The 26,268-nt window shown below is 43.9% G+C and overlaps 1 protein-coding gene across 9 annotated transcripts in view; it reads left to right on the top strand.

Moving 5' to 3' along the window:
* SYT17 (synaptotagmin 17) overlaps positions 1-26,268 on the top strand; it is a 70,835-nt gene that overhangs the window by 38,870 nt on the left and 5,697 nt on the right. For 8 of the 9 annotated variants that reach the window (XM_044978697.1, XM_044978696.1, XM_044978699.1 and 5 more), the window contains one exon: positions 428-583. In XM_044978697.1, the coding sequence (XP_044834632.1) occupies positions 428-583 (156 nt within the window). Of the gene's footprint in view, positions 1-427; positions 584-5,348; positions 5,463-26,268 lie in introns of all 9 variants that reach the window. The other variant, XR_006572278.1, reaches the window with a different exon arrangement.

Raw genomic sequence — 26,268 nt, 5'->3', positions numbered from 1 at the left:
TGTCAACTCACCCCTCACCTGCTTTACCTGAGTATGGAGAAAGGTCTATTTCATCATTCTAGCAGCTGGTGATTCTCTGTCTCTCCCTCACGATATATTTCCCTGACTCCCTACTCCAGCTGCCGCTGTTGTCGGACTATTGACATCTGTCAGTGAGACCAACATACCTGGCTTCTGTCAAGGTTGCCATTCGTTGTGCTCCATGCAGAATCTACAGAAACATTCTGAATTCTGCTGCCTGAGACTTGTACATCTTCACTGCAAGTCACCTGGTACCTTGACATAAGAGTCCAGATCCCACCCAAGAGCTCTTTTCCTGCACCGTGCCACTCCACACTCTGGTCCCCACTGTGCAGAACCTTTCTGGGGGCAGGAACATTGACTGGCTGCAACTGTAAAGCTGGAATTGTGTTTGTGTTTCTTTCAGATCCCTTTGTGAAAATTCAGCTGGTTCATGGATTAAAATTAGCCAAAACCAAGAAAACCTCTTGCATGAAGGGTACAATAGATCCTTTCTACAACGAGTCCTTCAGTTTCAAGGTTCCGCAAGAAGAACTGGAAAATGCCAGCTTAGTATTTACAGGTAAAAGCATTCTTGCTATTGAATTGATGCTATCTTGGCTGTCTCAGAGGTAAACATGCATGCACTTTAGCCTACGCAGTATCTTCCTCTTTTTCAGCAAGCTAACATTTATTGGATAATCAGCTCTGTCATTTCTAGAGGAGCTTAATTAGCATCACGCTTCTCTGCACAGAAGCTTTCCTGGTGTTGTCACCTGTAGTATGGAACTGTCTAGGAACTCGCCTTGTCAGTTTCACTCTTAATTGGTGCTACTGGGAAAGCATTTCACTGAGGAGAGAGGCAGGCTAATTGAAATGGGTTCTGAAGTTCTTCATGGAGAAGTCAGAGGAATGAGAGGCAGGCGGAAAGAAGTATCTGACGCTCAACCTAGGACTTAAAACAATACTCATTTTGGGACTCAACATAATTTTTACTTTGAGGATTGAGCACATGTCTTGTGCTAGCCCATTGTAGCGCTGTGATTTAAATTGATTTGTTTATGCCTGTATTTTTAAAGGGACACTATTAAGGTACTGAGCTTCCAAAGTAAGTGCTGAGATTTATTGTTGACTGTTTGGATTTTGTAACACTCTGAAAAGAGATTGATGACAAATGTCGAGGTGGTGTTTTGATGATTTTTTTGCCTTCTTTAATTTGATATTTTCTTACTTCAGTTATGGAAACAGGCAATGGAAATTGACACACAGAAAAGTTTCTCAGAGCAGGGTTAGATAACTAAGGGCTTGGCTACACTTGCAAGTTGCAGCGCTGGTAGAGGCTTTCCAGCGCTGCAATTAGTAACCGTCCACACCTGCAAGGCACATCCAGCGCTGCATCTCCCTGGCTGCAGCGCTGGCTGTACACCTGGTCAGGTTGGGGTGTAGCGATTGCAGCGCTGGTGATCCAGCGCTGCTCATCAAGTGTGGACACACACCAACGCTTTTATTGGCCTCCAGGGAATAAGGAGATATCCCAGAATGCTTTTAACTAAATTACTCTCTTTGTTTTGTTATGCTTCCTCTCTTTGTTTTGTTGTGAACTCCGATCGGAGCTCCGTTGAACTGCTTATCTAAAAAAACAAACACTGATCACAGCAAACAGGAGCTATCTGTACCTGGCTGTGAACGATCAAATGAGAGGCAGGGAGTGAATGTTTGCTTGACAGAGAAACAGCGTTGAATGCAGGCTGTTTGCAATTAAGACTAAGGGTTCGCGAACATTTTGTGATTTTTCAATCCAGGAAGCTAACACACAGTGTTGGCTCCAAAAATCCACTCTCTCTCTCTTCCCCGCTCCCTGTCACAGTACACCACAGGGAGTGAGTGAAACAGCGGGGAGTCCGTGTTGGAGGCAGGCTGTTTGCAATTAAGAGTTAAGACTAAGGGTTCGCGAACATTTTGTGATTTTTCAATCCAGGAAGCTAACACACAGTGTTGGCTCCAAAAATCCACTCTCTCTATCTTCCCCGCTCCCTGTCATATCTTCCCCGCTCCCTGTCATAGTACACCACCCTCCACCCCCCTCTTTTGAAAAGCACGTTGTTGCCACTTGAATGCTGGGATAGCTGCCCATAATGCAGCACTCCCAACAGCGCTGCAAATACTGCAATTGTGGCCACACACCAGCGCTGGTAGCTGTGAGTGTGGCCACACACCAGCGCTGTTCCTGCACAGCTGCATGACCAGCGCTGTAACTCCCAGCGCTGCAACTTTCAAGTGTAGCCAAGCCCATAGTGGTAAAAATGACTGCTCCTGGTCTGTGCTGTGGCTTACATGGTTGATAGCACCGGAAAAGATGCATTATTGCAGAAAAACATTTAAGAAGTTTCTAGGGGCAGACACAGGGTAACTGGAAACTGAAGCCTTCTTAGTAGTGGCACAATACATGCAGCACAAGTAGTGGCAGTGCAGGCTTCTACACGCTACCTTTCGAAGTGGCTTAACCCAGACCTGAAGCATCTGCTTTTATGGGTTTTCTGTTGCAGCAAGAGGAATGAAGAGGGTAGTTTGTATTTTCATGCCTTTTCAACCCTTGGCTTGTTGCTGAGACTTCCAGCAAAGGGTATGTCTAGACTTCAAAAAAAACACCCGCACCTGGTCTGTGTCAGCTGCCCCAGGCTTGGGCTGCAGGGCTATGAAATGGTCATGAAGATGTCTGGGCTTGGGCTCTAGACTGAGCCCTGGGACCCCACAACGGGGCCTCCAGCCTGAGCCTGGATGTCTACACTGCAATTTTATAGCTCCACAAGCCCAAGGAGGCTGGTTCCTGGTGCCTGTTGTGATGATTTTATGTATGGACGTCTGTTCACTGAGAATCGGGCAGAGACCACTAGCTCATCTCAGTGGGCCACTGATGGTGGGAATTTTGGTCTCTGCTGACCTTAGTCAAATTTGAACTAGTAACCTAGAAGTGAAAGGCTGCATAGCTCACTGGTCATCTACTGAGCAGTCCACTCTCCCCTTTGTTTTCACTAGTAGGGGTTGTAATGATATTTCTGTGGGCAAACAAATTGTAGAAAAGTATGGAGTTGTATAAAGACCATTTCTGTTGTTCATATTTTAATACATGCTTTTGTTACCAGGAGGAGAAAATATCAATTTCAAAAATACAACCCCCCCCCGATGTCGTTTTGACTTGCATTTTAACTTTCATTTCCACTTTTTAATGCCATGCTCAGAAGCATTAAAAATGATGCAGAGGGCAGTGTGGAGCCAAACGGTCCCCAGAGGAGCACTGTCTCAGGCAGGCACAATCTCTCCCAGTGCTCTATAGGGGGTGCATTTTGCCCCAGACATTGGGATGCAGTTGAGTGCTCCCTCCATGGCCATGAGTCCATCTGCTCTTCATCCCACTGCCCCTCTTTTGGTATTGTGGTCTCTGGGAGGAGCAGGAGTGAGCAGGCCCCAGAGCTGAGGGGGCACAGGGGCTGCCACTGTGGACAGCCTCTTCTGCAGCCTTGTAGAGACCCTGAAACTTGATGTGCCTCAGTTCTGCAGCCAAGCAAGGGCCATGAGCGGAGTTTATGCTTCCGTGAGTTAAAGGAAAAGAGGGAAGGATTTTTTTTTCTTTTTTTGTAATGTTCCAACAATGTTTCTGAGCCATTAGAAAGAGAATCTGCACCCAAAAGACAATGTTATTGTAAAGCTCTGTATTTCTTACATGGCAGAAACGGCTGTCAAATCAGTATAAACTAGGGTGACCAGACAGGAAGTGTGAAAAATTGGGATGGGGGTGGGGGGTAATAGGAGTCTATATACGAAAAAGACCCCAAAATCGGGACTGTCCCTATAAAATCGGGACATCTGGTCACCCTAATATAAACAGCTGAAATTCAATCCATTACCTTGTTTCCAAACATTTCATAACAAAAGTGATGCTGATCAGCATTTTAAATCTTGCCCTTCATGCACAGAAATTTCCACAGCTAAAAGGCTATATTTAAGCATGACTTTACATGCACACCATCTTGAATGTTCCCTTTCATGTGTAATGATGAATTTGTTCCTGGAATCTTCAGCCAGGTGTTTTCTTTCTGCAGGAGTGAAATACTCCAGTGCTTACCTACAAAATATCAGCTCTCTATAATCAGGAACAGTGAATGAAATACAACACAATTCATTAGCGCAAATGAAGTTGGTGTCAGATGGTTGGATGGCTGACCTTTTATTATGGATAATTTTTTTTAAATGAGTCAATCAGAAGCTAACTGATTCATAAAAATAAACTATCACATGTTGTTATGTAGCAGTCAGATTTAACTGATGATATGTGAAATGATCATATCACAGGGTTGTTTGTACCAGACGGCACAAAATATTCATTGTTGAAATCACTGACCTGTGATTATCTACTGCATCATCAAAACACGGTGGCATGGAGTACACAATACTTGGTGAGATCGATAGGGCCAGATTCTGATAACCTTCCTCATGTTGAGTAGTATATCACTCTGAGTAGCCCTGTTGCTGTTGATATTGCAGTAATGCCTAGAGGTTCCAGCCAAGATCAGGGCCCCATTGTGCTATATGAACCCATGGTGAGAGACGGCATCTTCCCTGCAGAGCTTACAGTCTATAGCTGAGACAGACAAAGGGTGGAAAGGGAAGCAGAGGTACAGAGGGTGAACTGACTTGCCCAAGGTTACACCACAGGTCAGTTACGGAACCAGTATTAGAATCTGCTCTCATCCCCTGGTCACAAGATTATGCTGCCTTTCCATTGTCCTACTCCGTGCTAACAAGGGGTATCAAAACCTATTATAAAGGGTGGGGAAGAAGGAATCCTATATGGCCACGTAGAAGCAAATGGAGAACAGATATCCAGAAGCAATATCATGGAAATAACATAGTCCAGTGGACTTGGTGATGGTAAGGGCTCTGGGCCAAATTCTTTGCTGGTGTACACTGGCAAAACTCTATTGACGTCAATGCAGTTGCATCCATTTAAACCAGTAGAAAATTTAGCCCAATTTCATGTCATGTCAGTGTGTGCTTTTAAATAAATAAAGTTAAGCAGCTGTGACTACTCCAAGGGTGGCTGCGTTTTTGTGTTGGGTGAGTGTTCCCTACATTGCCTTTCCTGGATCACTGGGGTATTGTGTGGTTTAACTGGTTCGTACTTGCGAAGTGCTTTGAGATCCTCAAGTGGAAGATGATCTAGAAGTGCAGATTATCATTATCAGAGCTGAATTTCTGTCTGAAAATGAGAGGAGCGGAACCCCAATCTTTTGGTTATTTTGCATGTATGCGTAACAGGAACTAAAGCCACCTCCTTTTTTTTCTTTTAGGTCTTGCTTGCTCTAGCATCCCTTAAGTCAGTTAATTAAATTTGCTGATGAGAAAAGAGCCAATTAAAAAGGAAAGTAATCATGCTGCGAAGGGTGGCTAGTGATACCATGAAGGTATGTAGATCTGTAAAAGCACCCAGGCCAGCCAGTAGCTAGATCATCTTCAATAATTTAAAATAAACCATGTCAGTGGCTTCAGATATTGGACGAGATCCATAGCTGTCTTAAGCTGGCATAGTTTCATTGAATTCAGTGGAGCAACGCCAGCTTATGCCAGCTGAGGATCCTGGCACACTCTGTGTAGTCGGTGATAAATTCAGAAGTGACACACTATTTGATTAGGATACACCTATGCTGTAGCTGGGAGGTGTAATGGATGTCCCAGTGCTAGGTTTGATTGAGTTAGCCCGCTAAAATTAGCTGCATAGCTGCAGCTGTGTGGATGGCAGAACAAGCTAGCCCCCACAATACAATCCCATCTGAAACCCTAGGTATGTGCTCGAGGTGGCTAGCCATGGATATACTTCTATCTCTAATATGTTAGCTTGCTCAGTGCTAGCGCAGATATATCTGCCCAAACTGGAAATTACAACTCCAGCTCCAGTGCAGATATAGCCTTAGAGCAATAAGCCTTTTGTGTATATTTTGCTTGTGTACATTTATTTAAACCTCATAGTTTTCAGTGTACTATGGTGGGACGTTCATACAGTTCCCATTACTTTTAATGAGAGCTGAGTGTGCAACATTGCACAGACAGCGCTGACAAATGAATGTCTCTTTCCCTTTATGCAAGTCTCATTTCTGCAAATTCCCCCTCCATGCATACACTCCCCCCCCACAACTATCATATGATTCTCTCTAGCTTTGGATTGAAAATATGAATTGTAGCCATCATGTTTAAGCACAGCATTGGATCTACCTATACATAAATGAACCATAAGTTTGAACCCTAGTATGGTTGACTTACAACATAGCACTCTATTTCTGATTGACTGTTATATGCCAGGTTGAGACATTGCCATGGACAGCTGTCCATCAATGTAGCGTATGCTCCCACTGAGGAAGCTACAGATGCTAATGAAGATGAATTTTATTAGCAGCTAGCAGCTGTGACGCAATCTGTTCCACTGCACGATGAACTTATTATACTCATAAATATGAACGCTGCACCAAGTTGTCCCAGAAATGGCTTCAAAACTATTCTTGGGCCATTTTCCTCTGGAACTATAAATGACAACTCTGAGATTACTCTGCTTTTGTGCTTTTCATAACATTACAAACACTGGCAGTTGGTTCAGTCACTTAGATATCTGTCAGGAAACCTTGATATTCAACGATGGGTGGACGAGGGAGAAACTGGACCACATATTGATCATAATCGTAGCGTAGTAAGGTCATACTGGGTCTACAGTGGTGCATAAGCCCTAGCAAATGCTCACCATCATCACTTTTTTGCTAAAATGCCAGTTACTCCTCTATTTTAACATAAAAATGTGCCCCTCATGAGACATAAAGCACAACGTATCAGTTAAAATTCAGCACTTGCTAATAAGTAGTCTGTCTCAGTGGAAAAACAAATTAGATACACTTGGCACTTTCCTGGATGACGTAGAATTAGCTTGAACAGTCATAAGCACAATCATCTGAACAGCAGTAGATGCCATCCCAGAACTGAAATGCTACAATGCTCCAGATGTACAGTGGGACGTTTCAAATATTACAAAATAAATAGACAGTGCCATGATGACACTGATCAGAAATGTTTACAAGGTATTTTTTGAGTGTGAGCAAAAGTGACTCCTGAAGCTTATTTTGAGAACTTGACAAAAGAGTCAGAAGAGGGAAGGAAACCTAATAAATTTCAGCAGGCATTCAAAGCTATTCAGTCACTTTGATCCCAAAATGAACTTTTCGCGGGATCTTTGCTGACAAACAAGGCTGAGGGTAAAACATGCTTTATCCAAGAAGAAGTCCGGCAACATTTGTAAATGTACCTACATTGGAAGAGGTTCACTCTAAAGAAACCACGAAGCAGGCATGCTGCCGGACCTGACAGCATAATGCCTGAATTTCTCAGGTGTGCCATAGAGTCTATAGCTGTATCATTACACCAACTTTTTGTCTGGGCTCGGACTACTGGGAAGTTACTAGCAGAGTGGAAGGAAGGGATCATTATTCTACTCTGTAAGGGAGGAACAGTCCCTGCATTGAATGTGGTAACTGAAGGTCAATTAACTCTGCCCTCTGTTCTTGGATAAGTCTTCACATGTCCTACTCACCTGGCTCCAGCCTTGCCTTCTGAAACTCCATCTCCCAGAGCAATTGGGCTTCACTGCCCGGCAATCCACAGTGGATGCTATATTTGCTCTTCATCTTTTATCTGAGATCCATCGTGAATTTAACTGGCCTTTGACAGTAGCATCCATAGACCTAAAGGCAACCCAGTAGTGCAGATAAATTGAGCTCTGTATAGCTCATGGTATTGGGTATTTTTGAGTAAGACCTTAAAAGCTGAGATTCTATTTGCTCCTTGTAAATATTATATATCCCATGATGGAAATCCTTGGCATTTACAAGCCAAAATATTCCTCCTCCTGCTTCTGTGAAATGTGTTCTGTATTGGTCGTCTGTCTGCTACACTGCCTCCAGTGGTTGGTGAAATGATATAAGAATATACAGTTATATGTAATGTGCTCCACTGGAGACATTTTGTGCCTAATTTTCAGAGATGATAAGGAATGGGAGAAGGAAGGGGTCCCAGGCACTAGGACCCAGATCCACAAAGGTATTTGGGCTCCTAACTTCCATTGATTTTGTTGTGTATTTGGTTGTCATGGTTTTGTTGCTATGGCAACTGAGTTAGATTATTATGGGTTAGCTCAACCGGTTTCAACCGGCTGAGGAGCTCTCTGTATATATGTAAATAAAATGGAGGTTTTGGTTAGCTGCTTGCTCTCTGGCCTCAAGTGATTGCTTCCTACACCGGCTGCCCCAAGGATATAACAGATTTCAATTTCAATTCAGTTGGGGCCTAAATACCTTTGTGGATCTGGGCCTACATGTGTGGAGACTTTCATTTTTGGGTGCTGCATTTGAAAGTCAGTCAAAACTTATAAAATGTTGGCTGTAGTTTGTAAAGTGCTTTGGGTTAAAAGGTGCTATGTGCATAGCAGCCGTTGATACTAATACATTCCACTACCCTTAAATATTCGTACAACTAAAAAAATAACATGTCAACAGCTAGTGGAGAATATTGTTTTTATTTTGGTGCCTCAAACCTATTGACTAGGAGGTGTGCATTTGTATGCAAAGCGCGGTAGAAATGCACTGTGCTTTTATTCTCTTAGCCTTTTGTGCACTTGATAGACAGCCCCCAGTGCTATCAACTGGTTAATTCCACACAGACCATGGATTGGCTCTATGCAGACAAACACAGCAGCTATTAAAGAATGGTCCGTGTTAATTGTCATGTGTCTCTTACTAAAGGAAAGATGGAATTTGGCCTGGACACCAGAATTATAGTCAGTTAATTTCAAGTGGAGCCATAGGGTCATTGCCTGCCAAGTACACAAGCAAGCAAAAAGGGAGCTTTAAACCCTAGAGATTAATACCTCCAAGTGTTGGGGATGTAAAGATACCTACTCACCTCCGTCAAGAGCGATGCTGGAACTTGCCGGGCTATACTTTTTAATCTGAGTTTTGATCATTTTCCAAAAGACACTTCATTATAAAGTGGAAAGAAACTTCTTGGAATCCAAGAAATGTGGTTGTTCATGTCTGTAAGCTAGTTAATAAGTATTAATGTTGTTAATATTAATAATATTTGCATTGCAGTATTGTCCAGATGGCCCCCAAAGCACTAGTCCCTCCCAGGCAAATGGCCTGTTAGTAACTCATTAACATCTATTCTTCACTTGCCTGATATAAAACAATAATCCTTTGATACCCCCTCCACTAAGGGAATAAATGCAACCATGTGATCCTACTGCTGTCACACTTCTCTTCCTCCTCTGACACATCTGTGTTGTGCCTATTTAGATTGTAAGCTGTTGGAGCAAGAAACGTCTTCTTCTTTATGGCTGTACAACACCGAGCCCAGTGGGGTCCTGCTTCTGACTGAGGCATCAGAACACTGTTATAATGTAAATAATAGCTAGTAATTGCTTTGTGCTAGGCACTGTGCAAGCACATAGAGAATCAGAAACCTGGGCCCCACCCCAAGGAGTTTACATTCTAAACATGAGTCTGTGTAACAAACAATAGGAGGTGAAGCGGGGAGATTGCTCTTAAAATGGAGGCATAGCAGGTATCCTCTTGCTGCACCCTAAAATGTAAAATACAGCAGAGCGCTCTTAAAGGGATGTGCTGTAAAGCGGGCGGCGGAGGGGTGGGGCAGGGAGCTTGTGCCATTTTTGCTTGTCGGCACTGTATAATTGCGGATTGCAGGATCTGGCTATAACTTTTGGTATGTCTATGTGACAGTCAGTGAAATCCTTTACTTCTAAATTGTTTGTAGGTTTCAGTCTGGCTAGCTCCACTTCTCATGGTGCCATTTCTCAATACAGTCTGAGGGGACAGCTTTTAAAGTGCCCAAGTCCCATTTTTAATAGGGATTTAGGGCCAGATTTTCCAAGATATTTAGCTGCATAAAGGTTCAGGTGGGTGCCTGATTTCAATGGAAATTAGGTACCTAGGTGCTTATGAAAACTCCAGTAGGTGCCTAGCTGTATCTGCATCTTTAGATGCCTAACTGCCTATGACACCTGGTCCTTAGGCTCCTAAATCACTTTTGAAAATTTTACCCCAGGGCTCTAATTAACTTCTGCTCGATAGAAACTGCTTTGGCTAAAATAATAATCAAATTGCACTGCCCAGTAGTAAAACAAACCTGTTTCGCCTCTCTTTTCCCCATCCTCCCCAAGGAAGATTCAAGGGAGATTTAATTGCATCTGAATTTTTGCAGAGTATTTCTGGTTTGGGTTTTGTTGTTGTTGGTTTGGTTTTGAACATCCACATATTATTGAAAAAGATTCCTTCTGTTTGTGTTTAAGGGTATTTATTCCTTTTTTAAGCCATTACAACTTGATGAGAAGAACTAGCGCTTCCATGAAATTCTGTGTTGCTGTTGGTGATAGATGCTTGTTTTAGGCATAGGTGCTGAGGGTGCAGTGCCCTCCCCTCCCCACCCCCGCCACCCCTGGCTTGAAGTGGTTTCCATCATATACAGGGTTTGCAGTTTGGTTCAATGACTGTCAGCATCCCCACTGTAAAAATTGTTCCAGCACCCCTTGTTTTAGGCACCATTTTGTGACACAAAATACATGGACAGGAATGGCTAGTCAAGTGTAACAGTGAAGTAGTGTAATCTGTCACTGTTCTAACACTATGCTACATCTGGTCACCTGTTCTGCTGAGCTCACCACGCTGACCAAACAGGAAATAGAATTCAGTCTTGTCCCTGCCTCATAGCAATCACAGTTAATGGAGTAGGCCTTCTGCCTCCAGTACCTCTGGCCATATTAGAGTGGTGATTATGATGTGTATTGCAAAAAAATAAATCACACGATCAAGACACTGAGATATTGGTGCTTTTCACTGGTATTGTAATGATAAGGAGCCAAATCTTTAAATTTTCCAATTAGCTTCATATGTTGAAGCATGAAATTGGCCTCAGCTGCAGGCATGACCAGAAATGCACCTGAATTTTGAGCTGCCTGAATATGTGGAAACTTGACCTTCAAACATCTAAGTAGTTAAATGTCAACATCCCCTTTAACTGCCAGTTTGCAGGGGTTGCAAACTGTGTTAGGTGTGGGGCCAGAACATGACCCAGCTCTCAATGTGCATAGCTCATTTCCAAAGCATAGTTTTCTGTCAAAAATTTCTTCACACATTTAGACACACAGGGAGCCTCTTGCTTTCATACCCAAACAAAATAAACACCCCCCTCTACCTGTAAGCAAATCAAGCTATTTCTCTTCCAGGCTGGGAAATAAGAAAATGAGATTATTTCTATTTTAAAATACATGCAAGGCGCTCTGATACTGTGGTGATGGGAGCTGTATAAGTATCTAGCTACAGACAGGGATAGCTATCTTGCTGCTAAGCAACCGCCATTAAAAATTACGTTTCAGTGCTGTCACAGGGCACGCCCTTCCTCTCCAGCTCTAGTGTGGTGCTGCAGGCACTCTCTGCCTGAGATTCTTTTCTCTCAGGACCCCTTAAGGACTCCATACAGTCCAAAATGGTGTGAGACAAAATTCCCTTCCTGGGATTATACTTTAGTAAACACAAATAAACTTGACATGAAATCTCCCCCCCTTGGCTCAGGGTTTGCACAGCTTCCTCTTCTTGGGGCCTGTGGACTTTGGGAGTTCTGCTCCCTCAGGAGAGACTCCGTGAGCACCTCCCTGGAGCTGAGCCTTGGTGTCTGTCTACACTGCAATAAAACAGCCTTGGCTGGCTCAGGCTGTGGGGCTATAAAAGAGCAGTGTAGAGGTTTGGGGTTGGGCTGGAGCCTGGGCTTTGGAACCTTCCCCCCTTGTGGGGTCCTGGAGCTCAGGCTCCAGCCTCACGTTTACAGTGCAATTTTATAGACTTCATCGCAGGCTGTTTTGTTGCTGTGTAGACATACTCTTGATGGCCTTTTATCAGGGCCAGGCTTTCATTATTGAACTCCCTACCTTGATGGGCTCATTCCCCTTAAATTAGCTCATCACAGGTAGCCTGGGTCCAGTGGAGGGTGCTGTTTCTGAAACATCTGAGTTCCATTAAATCTGTGTAGTTCAATCACAGGCAAAGAAAACTCCATTGATGTAAGTGGGGTCACTTAGGATTTGCACTCGTTGCATTTAGATCATAATTTGGCCTTTTATGTCAGGATTTTTAAAATATCCTTAACTCAGCATTCATGAATTTGTGCATCACACACCCTATGGCCCTTGATCTGGAGGTCTAACAAGAGCACATAGTTGCTGTCAGCACCTCCCGTGTTCCTGGCTGGTCATTCTTCCAGGTCCCTGAGGCTTCAGAATGTGATCCTAATGGTATTACTAGAACATGTAGGGAAAGCGAACAGTGGTCCTGGGGGCACAGTGTTGGTTGTTCAGGGACACATAGACAATAAATGGGAAACATATGAGGAAGTGACTCTGCCTTCTGTTGAGCTCTGTAATAATTATAGCCTTGTTTCTAGGATGTAAAGTGTGTTTTGAAAAGGAATCCTCTTAGTCTGTCCACCTGTCTGGTATTATACTGTTGGATAAGCACTGAAATGATGGAGAAACAACCACAGTATCCCATGACTTATCATTCACGGCATAACTTTCTCCATGACGGCCAGCCTGCAGTGCATCTGGCATTTTAGCAAAGGATGCTTGCTCAGGGGGCTTCCTTTTTAAATGTTACGGTACTTCATCACTTTTCAGGACAAAGCTGTATCCTCTGTTCATAGGACTGTACTGTAGCAGGGCAAGAGTCTCAACTGATTTGCTTGACTCTTGTAATGTACCAGTACAGCAGCCCACCACACTGCTTTCTGGTAGCGCTGACTTTCAGCCACTAACGGTTCTATACTGATTTTGAAACGGTGTCCTAGAGGAGGAAGAATCTGCCTCTTGTTACCAGCCCCCAAGCCGTCCTGTTGAATCCAGTCTTCGTGTGTGTTAGCAGCACTGGCACCCTTCACAAGCTGGCGATTGGCAAGCCATTAGGGAAGAGGTGAAGGTAACGGCATGTTTTTTTGGCTAGCGTGGAGCAGGTAACCCCGTCAAAATTTTGTTTCCCTGAAAGTTATGGCCTGTGGGCCATAGTCCTGCAGGGGTGACAGGCAGGGGTGCCATCGACTTAAATGGAAGTTACGCCTAAGTAAGGACGAAAGGGCTTGATCCTGCAGAGTGGGGTAGTGAGGCTTGAGAGAGCTGGCTGAGTGTGGTCATGAGGCTCACTTCATGGAGAAAAAGAACAGGAGTACTTGTGGCACCTTAAAGACTAACAAATTTATTTGAGCATAAGCTTCCATGGGCTACAGCCCACTTCATCGGATGCATGCAGTGGAAAATACAGTAGGAAGATATATATATACACACAGAGAACATGAAACAATGGTAACACCCATTTGTTAGTCTCTAAGGTGCCACAAGTACTCCTGTTCTTTTTGTGGATACAGACTGACACGGCTGCTACTCTGAAACCGGTCATTATTCCTGGGGAAAGTTAGCTGAGGGGAGCAGGCACTGCTGGCTGTTGGGCCCCCGGTGACAGTGAGGCAGTGCTTTGGAAGCAGTTCTGACAGCGGCTGGCCCTTAGTTTTGCCATACTCAGTCTCATCGAAGTAGCCACTACTGGCTGGCAAAGAGAGTAATTGAAAATCCCCCAAACGGCAGCTGTGCTCATTGTTTGCGTTCACTGGATTATACCTAAACAAGAATGCCCTGATCTCGTTCTATCCTCGGCATGTCCCTCACAAGCCCCTTACTCCCCAGCGAGTGCAATAGACGCTCGCTCATGCTGCTGAGCTCTGCCTGCACTTTTTCACACCCTGCACAAGCCTCCCTGCACAAGTGCTGAGCAGCCTTGGGATGTAGAGTTCTAGCCCTGCGGCTCTCTATGCTTCACTCAGCAGCCTCTAGGATCCAGCCCTCAGTAAGTACTTCAGGATGTGGCCAATGAAGTTAAGTGCACAGCAGGCAGTCCGGGTCTTAGGGTGACCAGATAGCAAGTGTGAAAAATCGGGAAAGGGGGTGGGGAGTAATAGGAATCTATATAAGAAAAAGACCCCAAAATTGGGATTGTACCTATAAAATTGGGACATCTGGTCACCCTACGGGGTCTAGACAACTTGACCAGATTGATCCTTGCTATAACTCCACTAAGTAAGTGGAGTTACTCCAGGGATAAATTTGGCTCCTTATATCATGCTGAATGGTTTAATAAGTTAAATAAGGGAGTGAAAGAACATTAATATTCTTTCAAATTAATACCTCTGAAAACAAGAAGTCCTTGTGGAGCAGCACAGTTGCAGTACCTTGGTCAGTGTGGCATCATCTCATCAGAAGGTAAAATTAGACTCTCAAATTCAATTGAATGTGTTAATAAGGTGTGCAATGTCAGAGTATATACAACTTTTGCCATCAGGGGCGTCTCCAGGCCCCAGCACGCCAAGCGCGTGCTTGGGGTGGCAAGCCGCGGGGGGCGCTCTGCCGCCGAGGGCAGCCTGCGTGCCGTGCTTGGGGCGGCAAAATGCCTAGAGCCACCCCCGTTTGCCATAGTACAAAATAAACTGTTTTTGCCTATATTTAATATTCCTTTGTTGAGTCTGGCATAATAAAAAGAACTTAGTAAAACTCCTATTTACAAGCTGATTTACTAGCCAATTTTGCAAGTGCATTTATTTGTACTGTGTTATGCCTCTCTGCCTCTTTGGCTTATCTGTCTTGTGTTTGTTTGTTATGGTGAAAGGATTCATTACAGTTTATTAGGCTGTATCTGTTCTATGCTCTGTGCCCTAAAACTCTCTAAGTATCAGTAGCTAGAATACTGAGTGTGGAAAGCATTGTCATTCAATCTGATATTTATCTTTGCTTCCATAATTGTCACATAATATATGTGAATGTGGTGGCAGAGTCTGTCTCTGTAACCCAGAGACCATTGACTTTAAGATGCCACATAGCAATGGCGCTACTGTATTGAAGGATTCGCTCTATTATCCAATTTGCCTCCAAAGGAAGGCTAGGCAATAATGGATTACATTCAAGACTCTTCATATGTAAATATGGCTTTTACATTTCTCTTTCCCATCAGATTCCTTTATCTCCTTAGTTTGTTTTCAGTGCTGCTTCTCTCCTAATAAAACTGTCTGCAGTGAAATTGATAACATAATTACCTTTCCTGCGATGGTTTTAAAATTAGCACAGATATTCTATCTGGAACTGGGTTTCAATGTGATCCCTGACATTTTCTGGTACTAGGAACAATTTTTGGAGTTAAAGGCTTCTCTTTTTGCAATGTCAATTTGTACCTGCAAAAATGCACCCACAGTTCCGTTCTGAGTGTGGATCTGAGGCATGGCACCCCAAAGGGAGTTTGTAAATCCAGAAGTTAGAGGAGTAACTACTCATATTGATGCCTGTGATTCACTGGTAGGGTTGTCAGGTGTCCAGTTTTCAGCCGGTAAGTCCGGTTGAAAGGGGACCTGTACAGTGTCCAGTCACATGTACTGACCGGACACCAAAAGTCCAGTTACCACAGATGGGAGAGGGGCGGCAATGGAGGAGCCGTTGGGTCATTAGCCCATGCCAGCCCCTGCTTAGGTTAGGCCACCTCCTACCTGCATCTTGTGGGTGGGCAGGCTCCGGAGCAGAGGGAGCCCAGCTGGTTGCGGGGAGGTAGGTGGACAGGACCGAGGGAGGAGGAAACAGGATGGGGGAGAGCTGAGAGTGATGGGGGCGGGGGTTGGGGGATGAGGTACAGCAGGGGCAGGGCCCCGGGGGAAGAGATGGGGAGGTTCTGGCTCTCCTGCTGTACTGTCCAGTTTTCAGAAATTAGAAACTTGGCAACCCTAGTCACTGTGCAGGTGACAAAATGCAGGCATAAGCCCTGGCCTCATAACTGCCTGAAAATATGCCCCTTCAAGTTTAGCTTATTCTGCTAGACATGCAGATGGCTGGAGGCTACGCTGTGCTGTGTGTTTGCATGCTCAGGCTTACCATATACAGCCCTACTGCTGGGTCCTCAGAGCCAGATCACATCTGTAAACAAAGCCACTGGTTGTGTTTGGAAGCCGGGCAAAGATGCCTGAAGCACGCGGGTCTGATCCTGCATTCTTTCACCCAACTTCAGGGGGAGTTTTGCCTGAAATAGGAATGCAGGATTTGGCCCTAAAATGTCAGGTGAGGTGTAGCCACCCAGAACCAAATTGTCAGCCCATGTAGGGTCCCATTGCGCCTACGGGATGGTGCAAAGGGACCTTAAACCTGAATGCAGGTGGAATCCTCAACTAGCATAAAGCTGATGCTAGCCCCCTTTGCACCAGCTCTCCTGGTGCCTCCACCCTGCTGTATAGAGAGCACTCTGGGGTAGGAGGAGGTGTTCCAGGGGGCAGAAGGAGAAGAGCGGCTGTGCTCCAGGCTCTGGTCATCCTTTCTGGCATCAGAGCCCAGCACCAGTTCAATCCCAACCACCCCTAGGATTTGGGGAGGTAGAAAGGTGGCTTTGAACAGTCTTTGCCTCCTTGCCCATCTGCTGCAAACATGAGCTCTGTGCAGCTCAGGATTAATCCCAAGGGCCCTGTTTCTGCTCTTGCTTTCACCTGTATAAGTCAGGACTAACTTTGGGTGAAATCAGTGGATTTGTCCCAGTATAAAACCAGTGCAAGCGAAAGGAGAATCTGGTCACGCTCATCTGTTTTATTCAAATCGATTTAGAAATAGAGGGGAAAGAAAATACAAAGAACTGATACAGCAGCTGAATTCTGTGTGAATGCAGTGGAATAGATTCCAAACTCTTCTGCACAGCATCCTTTTGATTTTTATTTCACACTATATAAGCCTCTTTGTTCTCTACACCTGTGTTTGTAACAAACACCCTGTTTCTAATCTGTAGTGCACGGATAGTTTTACAGAGCATGATGTTTGCACAACCCCAATAGTTGAAAGGTTTATCTGGTCATTAGGTAAATTCCTGTGAATTCCAATATTATTTGCCTGCTTGATTAGAAAACAAACAATAGGGCCCAGAGAAAAAAACATCCCCTCTTGGATAATTGTTTTGCTGCTGTGAATGCCATGAAGTGCTACTTAACAGGAAAGTGTCAAGTAGCATTTCATAGAGATTTTCCCCCCTCTCTGTTGTTTGTAATACACACAGGAATGACTGCAAATAAAGCATCTTTCACTGTTAATTTTGTCCCCGTCCATTTGATTAACACTGGTGTCATGCAATGTTTCTAAAGAATTGGAGGTTAGCATGGATTTATTCTGTCTTTATTCTGTCAAGGTTTACAAATTGTAACATCACCACAGACAACAATTCTTTCAGTTTGGTCTCATAGGTGGCTGGGTGGGGTGGGGAGAGTGGGCTGCATATGCAGCCAGGTCTTGATCCAGAAAAGCACTTAAGCAGATGGTACCTTTAGACATATGAGTAATCCCTTTGAAATATAGAAATATGCTTAAAGTCACTCACATGCTTAAGTGCTTAGCTGGGCTCAGGTCCAATGGCGCAGGGAATAGATGGTAAGAAAAGGAAATGATTGGGCCTACTCTCATGTGAAGTTGCATGTATTCCCTTTACCAGCTTCTTTTTTAAACTGGAAAAATGATACATTGGTATAGCTAGTATTTTGTTCTGATTCATCCTGGGATCATATTCCCTGTGGTGTCATTTCTGGCTGTATTCAAGATCTTGTAAGCACAGATACCTGTCACTTTTCTTGCTACTTAGGGGTCCAGCACTGTGCTATAAGGGTGCCTTGTTCTCCCTCCCAAGAATACGTAATAGCGAATATGTATGGGAGAACCTTCTAGGGTTTGTGTAGCATTATCAGCATTACCATGAGTAGATGACATTGAATGTGAACTGGAGGTGGACATGCCAGAATATAATCACTGCACTTGTAGAGGCTGCCTCTTTGACATAGAATATTATTGCCCCATTTGACCCAAATGGCTAGGCAAAAATTCAGGGTCTAGTAAGTTGTTCCAGTTAGGAGGAGAAATTGGTGACAGATATTTCTTTGGTGTGATTTTATTTGTTTGCAAAGAATGTACAAAACCCTGTGTCTCTGAACGCACAAGGAATCAAATAGCAGGAAATACTGTCTTTTGGTGGCAGCACTAAGAGCGTTCGTTTCAGCCTGCACTACTGTTCCAAAAACCTCTCCCCATATTTCTTCCAGAGTCAGCCATGTGCTTTCAGCTGTTCCTTCAGGCGCTCGCTCTCTCTCTCTCGCCCCCAGATTTTTTATCTGTTCTGTCTACGCATCCCTCACCGAAAACAATATTCAGCAAAACTCCTGGGTGGGTTCACACACTCTTTGTCTTAGGTGAGGACTCTCATAGGTTCCAAGGCCAGAAAAGACCATTCTGATAATCTAGTCTTATCTCCTATATGGCACAGCCCAGAGAACTTTCCCAAAATAATTCCTAGAGCAGATCTTTTAGAAAAACATCCAATCTGGATTTAACAATTGCCACTGATGGAGAATCCACCACAACCTTTGGTAAATGATTCCAATGGTTAATTAGCCTCACTGTTAAAAATTCACGCCTTATTTCCAGTCTGAATTTGCCTAGCTTCAACTTCCAGCCATTGGATTGTGTTACACCTCTCTCTGCTAGATTGATGAGCCCATTATCATATATTTGTTGCCCTAATAGGTACTTAAAGACTATAATCAAGTCACCCTTTAACCTTCTCTTTGTTCCTTGCGTCTATCGCTATAAAGCATGTTTTCAATCCTTTAATCATTCTTGCGGCTCTTCTCTGAACCCTCTCCAATTTTTCAACATCCTTGAATTGTTGACACTAGAACTGGATGCAGTATTCCACCAGTGCCAAATACAGAGGTAAAATAACATCTCTATTCCTACTCAAGATTCCCCGGTTTATGCATCCAAGGATCACATTAGTCCTTTTGACCACAGTATCATGGTGGGAGCTCATGTTTGCTAATTATTCACCCTCCACCCCCCAAAATCTTTTTCAGAGTCACTGCTTCCCAAGGATAGAGTCTCCCATCCTGTAAATATATCCTACGTTCTTTGTTCCGAGATTCCTCTGCCTCCTGGAACTGCACCTCTCTGAGCCTTCAGCATAGGTGCCAACTTCCCCTCTGCCCAGTGGGTTCTCGACCCCGACCTGCCCTGCCTCCTCCCGCCCCTGTACCTCCTCACCCCGCTCCCATTCCACTCCCTTCCCCCAAGTCCCTGCCCCACCCCACCTCTTCTCCGCCTCCTCCCCTGAGCACGCTACGTCCCCACTCCTCCCTCCCTCCCCCCCGAAAGTCCTAAGCGCCGCCAAACAGCTGTTAGGCAGCGGGGGGGCGGGAAGCGCTGGGAGGGAGGGGAAGGAGCGGGGACATGGTGCACTTGTGGGGGGAATGAGGGGGAAGCTTGGCTGCCGGTGGGTGTGGAGCACTCGCTAATTTTTCACCGTGGATGTTCCAGCCCCAGAGCACCCACGGAGTCGGCGCCTATGGCCATCAGTACACCTGTCTCTCGCCGTGGGCCCCCTCAGGGAGTCCACTCACTCTGGACCCCTGGGGCCTCCACCCCTAGAGGGAATAATGCCTCTCTGATCTCTAGACTGGAGTGGTTCTCAGCCAGTGTAAAACAGAAAGATTTCTTGAGCATCTGAACCCAGCACAGGAAACTTTCGGGGCTCTCAAGCCTAGCATCCCTCAGCACAGTACATCTAGGTCTGTTCTGCATCCAGCTGGGCTACAGCTGCTCTTCCTAGTCCAGCAGCCCCCTCCTTCCAGCTGAGGCATCCTGTATCACCGACCCCAACAGCTCTTCCTTCTCTGGCTGGAACTGGTTGGTCAGGTCACTGGGGTCCTCTCTCCTCAGACCAGTGTCCTCCCATTGGCCAGAACTGGCTGCCTTCCAAGCTGGGCTGGGCCTCTTGTTGTTCGGGAACCCAGCTGCTAGGCAAGGGTCACGCCTGGTCATCTGCAACAACAGACCCTCTCCCACCACCTTGTTAAACATGCAGCACACAGGGAAACTGCGGCGTGCACACACTATTTATGTAAAACACTACAAAATTCCCAAACTCTGTCAAACTCTGTATTAGTGAGCTGTCCTCTTCATTATTTACCACTCCCTCAATTTTTGTGTCATCTGCAAACTTCGTCAATGATGATTTTGTATTTCTTCCAGGTCATTGATAAAAATGTTAAATAGCACAGGGCCAAGAACTGATCCCTGTGGAACCCCACTAGAAGCACACCCACTCGATGATGATTCCCCATTTACTATTATATTTTTAGACATATCTGTTAGCCAGCTTTAATCCATTTAATCTGTGCCATGTTAATTTTATATTGTTCTAATTTTTTAATAAAAATATCCTGTGGTGACAAAATACCTTACAGAAGTATAAACATATTACATCAACACTATTGCCTTTATCAATCAAATTGTAATCTCATAAAAAAAAATCCTGTCAAATTAACTTGATATTTTCCATAACCTCATGTTCATTAGCTTTAATTATATTACCCTTTTTACTTCTTTATTAATTGAGTCCTGTATCAGCCTTATGCTTAGTTATGTTAATTGACTGGGGAATTCACACCTATCAGTCTCAGTTGGGTTTTAACTTAACCCATACCGAGGTTTCACTGAGCTCATAACAATATCATGGTAGTCTATGTTGCCCATAAAATCCGGTGCAGTACTTTTATAGGCTCAGTAAGGGAATTCCCAGGGCCAGGCCTGACTTTCACATTCCAAATATGCAGTGTTGTTGTAGTGATGTTGGTCCCAGGATATGAGAGAGACAAGGTTGGTGAGGTAGGATCTTTTACTGGACCAACTTCATGCACCAGCAGCCAAACCTTTTTTTTTTTTCTCAAAGCCCATGGGCAATCTCATATTTTGGGTTTTCTTTTGTCCAGATGCTGTGCAGGCCAACATATGGGGCTGTCTTTGCAACAGGACTAGGAGCGGGAAATAATTTTGCCAAGGCAGTTTCCTTAAGCTGGTTAATATTGTTATCCTGTGGGAGGCAGCAGCTGGATGATAGAGACATTTGCCCCATCAGTCCCAGCAACCCAACATTAGCACAAGGCTTAAATAACTAGCTATAGTGATTAAAATTCCATCTGCAGTTTAACATTAGCAGATGTTGCAGAGAGTAGCTTAATGAAGGAAAATTCTGAGAAATGAATTTTACATTCAATTCACAGACTCGCTTAGACCAAATTCATAAATGTCAAACCACTGCCTCTTGTCTCTGATTTTCTTTTTTCTCTGATAAATGATATAGGCTGAATTCTAGTTATACTGAAGTTGTTGACTTCAACAGAGCTGCCTCAGCATATCTGAAGGCAGAATTTGCTCCATATCTGTGAACCAGTTGTTGGCACCATAAGGTGGGAAACGGAATCATGAGTCCACCCTATTCAGGCTTAAATTTTCATCTTTATTTATAAAATGCAGACTGAATCCTTGTCCGTTGTAGTGTCTGAACATATATTTATGCCAGATGATAAATAGTTAAGATGGAATAGGTAGGGGCCCATGTCACTGAATTCTGGGATACTGGGAAGTTCTCCTGTACTTCACGATGGTCATTGATGCATCCGATCCCAGTCTGGTCCTTCTGTCTCATTTCTTCAGTTTCTAGTCTGTTATTTCTCCAGTTAGGGCCCCTCCTTTGTTTGGATTTGCATATGCTTCCACATTTACATATTCATTAGCTTTTCTCCAATTAGCATTAAGGATTTGTCTTAACCATACTGTACATATGAGCAAGCATCAATTTACACAGCTTTTGCTTTTTATACCATTTTCATTGTGTTATGTATTCATGTCATCTTGCCCTTATTTTTCCCAGGAAAAGGACTTTGAGCATTACAGGTTTGTATATTTATCAGGCTAATTAATTTTGCTTTTGACCTAAAACACAGCATATGCCATGAACAAACCATCCCCTTTGTCCTGCCAGCAATAGCATTATTTAAGAAAATCTATGTAAAAGGGAAAAAATGGCAAAATAACATTCAAGCCAGACAAAGTAAGATTGAGGCATTGGCTGAGACAAGTGTTACCTCATCTAAACTCATTCACTGTCCATAATTATACGTTATTAAAGTATAACTAATTAAGCTCTTAATTTTACCATTTAGCAGTTCTTAATCTTTATATTTCAGTATCATAATTTAATATATGTATATCAACATAACCCTTAATTTATTTGGCCAATACTGAAACCACAGAGCTATTTAAAGGCTTTTAAAATATGTAATGTGAAAGCAAATACATTAAACAAAACTTTGGTAAAATTTGTTAGGAAATGAATTACGTATGGTAGAGGTAAATTAATGAGGAATTCAGAATAACTGAGGGAAAATGTTCCATTTGAAGCCAGGAGGGACTCCTGAAGCTACTGAAATTATATCGTGGATTATAAAGTCATAAGGATTCATTCATTTAATTATTTTCTCTTGTTGTTTTCCTTTGGAGTTAAACAGTTTAGTACAGCATCTCTTTATGTAATTGATTTAGGGCTTGATCCTGAGAGAAGTTGACTAGAACCTGAAAGTCCCATTGATTTCAGTAAGAGTTGTGGGTTCTCAGCACCTTTTGAGATCAGGTGCTTAATAAATAATTCCATTTATTAATTTTAAATTATTTTGTTACTTGGGTATTGAACCTGTTTGCCTGCAGGGGGCAGCAGAGTTCCTGCTTGTTTATACCTAACACTTGATACAGTATTTGCTAAATAACTCAGTTTGACATATTTTTCAGGATATCTATATGTTTACGGCCCCAGCTCAACCAGGTACTTAAGCCTCTGCCTGACTGTAAGTATGTAAATAGCCCCACTGACTTTAGTGGCCCCATTGACTTCAGTGGAACTGCTCATTTGCTTAAAGTTAGGCACATGCTTAAGTACCTTGCTGAATGAGGACCTCTGTGCAGATTATTTCATAACTATAATGATCATTCAAAGGAGGAATCTATATTTTAATACCAACTTAATAAAATCTGTGCTTGCTGATGCTTTCCAATCCAACTTTTCAATAAGACTTGCTTAAATTGAAAGTCTTGTTTGAGAAGCAAAATGATACCACATGCAAGTCAGTGGAAGTTCTGTGCAAGAATGGCAGGACCATGCCCTTAGATCTGTACTGTATAGGCAAAATATTCAGGATGCAAAAGCCAGAGTAATGTTACATAGTGGCAAACGTGCTGAGCCCAGTAGATTTGATTTTTATGTTAATGCAAACTGAAGAGGTCTCTAATGAGTTACATACTGTTTCCATTGGTTTTCTAGGGAGCCTGGAGTGCATAATCAGTTAATTCGCTAATCCTATCTGCTTTCTACCCTATCCCCACATACAGTCGATTCATTTTCCATTATGCACACTATGTATTTTCAAAATGAGAGGGAGCCAAAAAAGAGCCGTCTCTCCTCTAGAAGAGCAAAGTACTGTAGTGTTTTAAACAACCATTTATTTTAGTTGTATTGGATCTAAAGACACTATATGCAGCTGGCTGGGGGACTGTTATTATAAATATGTCATTTGGGTCTTCTCCTTAAAGTTGTTTTACTGCTTCCCTTTTATTGCACTTCTCAATTAGGTCTTGCCTACATTGTTGGGTTCTTTTTGCACCATTGTAGTTTGAAACCCGGATAAACTGCACCCTTGCAAGTCATCTTTTACACCGGCACAGCCTATGCACAAGTTTGAGTTACATCTGTGTAGCTAGAGGAGGCTGGAATGAGTCACTTTGCCCACAGGCTAACTGGCCTTGTAAGAAAGAAACCTCCTTAAACTATTAGCAATATTTACCAAATGAAAAGCAATTGCAAGTGATCAGGAGACACGATTGTCTGCATGTGACCAGTGAGATCATGGAGAAGACTTTGAAGAGGGCAGTGGGCACACAAAACCAGATCTGCACCCACCAGCTCCCATTGTGACAGTAGGTGCAGATTTTCAGAAGAGCTCAGCCAACCCCAGCCATCCCCGCGGTGTGTGTGTGTCATGCTGAGCTCTCTTGAGAATGTGGCCTACAGGGTCTGAGAATGCCACAGGAGAGAGTTTACTTCCGGAGGGGGGGGGGGGGGAAATGGGTGCACAGGTCCCATTAAATGCTCTGTGCCATATGGAGTTGTGACCTTAGTGAAATGTTCCTATTCACTAAGGCAAACACACTGCCCTGTCCCCTGTATGCACTGAGGCCTTCTTAGCAGTGAAGCTGTATGGTTCCAATGCGAAGGGGACAAGAGATGTCACATAGAGGATGCTTAACCTTTCTGCTCCCCAGCACATGGCTTTGTAGGGACCCCTGTGTCACAGCATGCAGAGAGAGGACTGGTGGGGGCAATGCATGGGCTGCCTAGGAGAGGAACATTGCTGGGAATGTGCTGCTGCTTGAATCTCCCAATGGCCAGTACCATGGGTCTCTGCATTAGGAACATGCACAGCATTGAGGGAGCCTATTAGAGCCATTCAGCAGTTACTCTGCAGGCTTGGAAGGAGGTGTCTCTCCACACATCTGCCCAGTGCCTAGCCTGGCTACTCAGACCGGACACTGGGTGTAGGAGGTGGGCCTAAGGCAGGGGTTCTCAAATTGGGGGCCAGGACCCCTCAGGGAGTCACGAGTTTATTACATGGGGGGTCGCAAACTGTCAACTTCCACCCCAACTCCGCTTTGCCTCCAGCATTTATAATGGTGTTAAATATATTAAAAAGTGTTTTTACTTTATATGGGGGGGAGTCACACTCAGAGGCTTGCTATGTGAAAGGGGTCACCAGTACAAAAGTTTGAGAACCACTGGCCTAAGGGCATGATCCAGCAACCCCTTACTCATGCAATGTCATCAGGAGTACTTACAGGACGCTCGTGGGAGGAAGGAGTTACGTGGCTGGATCCGTTGGTCCCCATCCGTCACAACTGAATTTGGAGAAAACCTCATCACAGTAGACAAAGTCCAATCAGTACTTTAGCTAGGAAAAAAGCATTTAGGAAGAACACAGGTAGCTACATCATATACAAATATGTTATTTGCACCATATTGTTCATCCTTCAAAATGCAGCTCTTTTAGTGCACATAAATGAACCCAATTTTCATGTATATTTCAACATTTCCATTAAAAGGATAAAGAGGAACCTTTTTGTTTCAGAATGGATCTCTTCAATGACCGGCTGCCGTATGTGCAGATACAGAAGGAATTAGTTTCATTAGCACAGTATGTCCAGTCACCTGATCTCTTCTTTTTTAATTGCTTTTTGCTCTATCTTGGCCTCAAAATGGATGTTGTTGTCACAGCAATGACTACTATCGTGCAGAAATACCTCATGAGATCTGGTTGTGCAATTTCTGTTAGGAAGAGAGATTACAAAATGGAAAATAAGTGTCCACCTGGTCATAACCAGAGCTTGGCTGAGTTTGGGGAAATCCAGATGATGAGGAAAGTACTGTATTTTATGCTTTAAAAAGCCCTGCTAGGTTATCAGGTTTGCGGACCTAGGACCAGTTTAATTGAAGTCTTTAAATCAAGTGTTGAGGACAGAGGTTAGTGGCCTACAACAGGAATGGGTGGGTGAGGTTCTGTAGCCGACTGTGTGCAGAAGATCAGACTAGATGATCATGATGGCCCCTTCTGGCCTTAAAAGTCTATGGGTTAACCCATCTTCTAGGGCTGCAGTGACCTCCCTGAAGCAAGCCTTGTGTTATTTAACAAATGAATGTGCACTACTTGGACACTGCCTTCTTTTAGAGCTGCCTCATCTGAAGCAATCCCAATTATGAGTGCTTATGTTCTTCACTCTGGTGCATAAGGGAGGCAGAAAGAGGGCATCTGGAGCCTCTTCCCCAGGCCTGAGGGCAGGTAGGCTGGATATATCCATAGTACACAGGGCAGTTGGCTCACTCAGAACTTCCCAAAGATGTGTGGTCTGTGTGTCTGGGGCATTTCTATCTCAGCTTGCGCGGATGTGGCCATTAGAAGCAATTGCTAATTGTCTGATAGTGGATGCACACATTGCTGGTGGTCAGCTTCTCTCATCTCTCCCTATGGAATCTTGCCTGGCCAGAGTAATTCCTGTCACAGAGGTGCTAAGTAGCAACTCTGGTCTCCTCACTGTGCCAGCTAGGGTTGCTTGTGTCGTAATTCTATAATTCTCTTAATAATAACTATAATTCTCTTAATGTGAATAAGTAGGTCAGAGACTTGTATAAT

The sequence above is a fragment of the Mauremys mutica genome, chromosome 11 (assembly GCF_020497125.1).
Source record: "Mauremys mutica isolate MM-2020 ecotype Southern chromosome 11, ASM2049712v1, whole genome shotgun sequence".
In the NCBI taxonomy this organism is placed as follows: Eukaryota; Metazoa; Chordata; order Testudines; family Geoemydidae; genus Mauremys; species Mauremys mutica.
The sequence above is the reverse complement of the archived record's forward strand: the minus strand, read 5'-3'. Positions and strand labels throughout refer to the sequence as shown.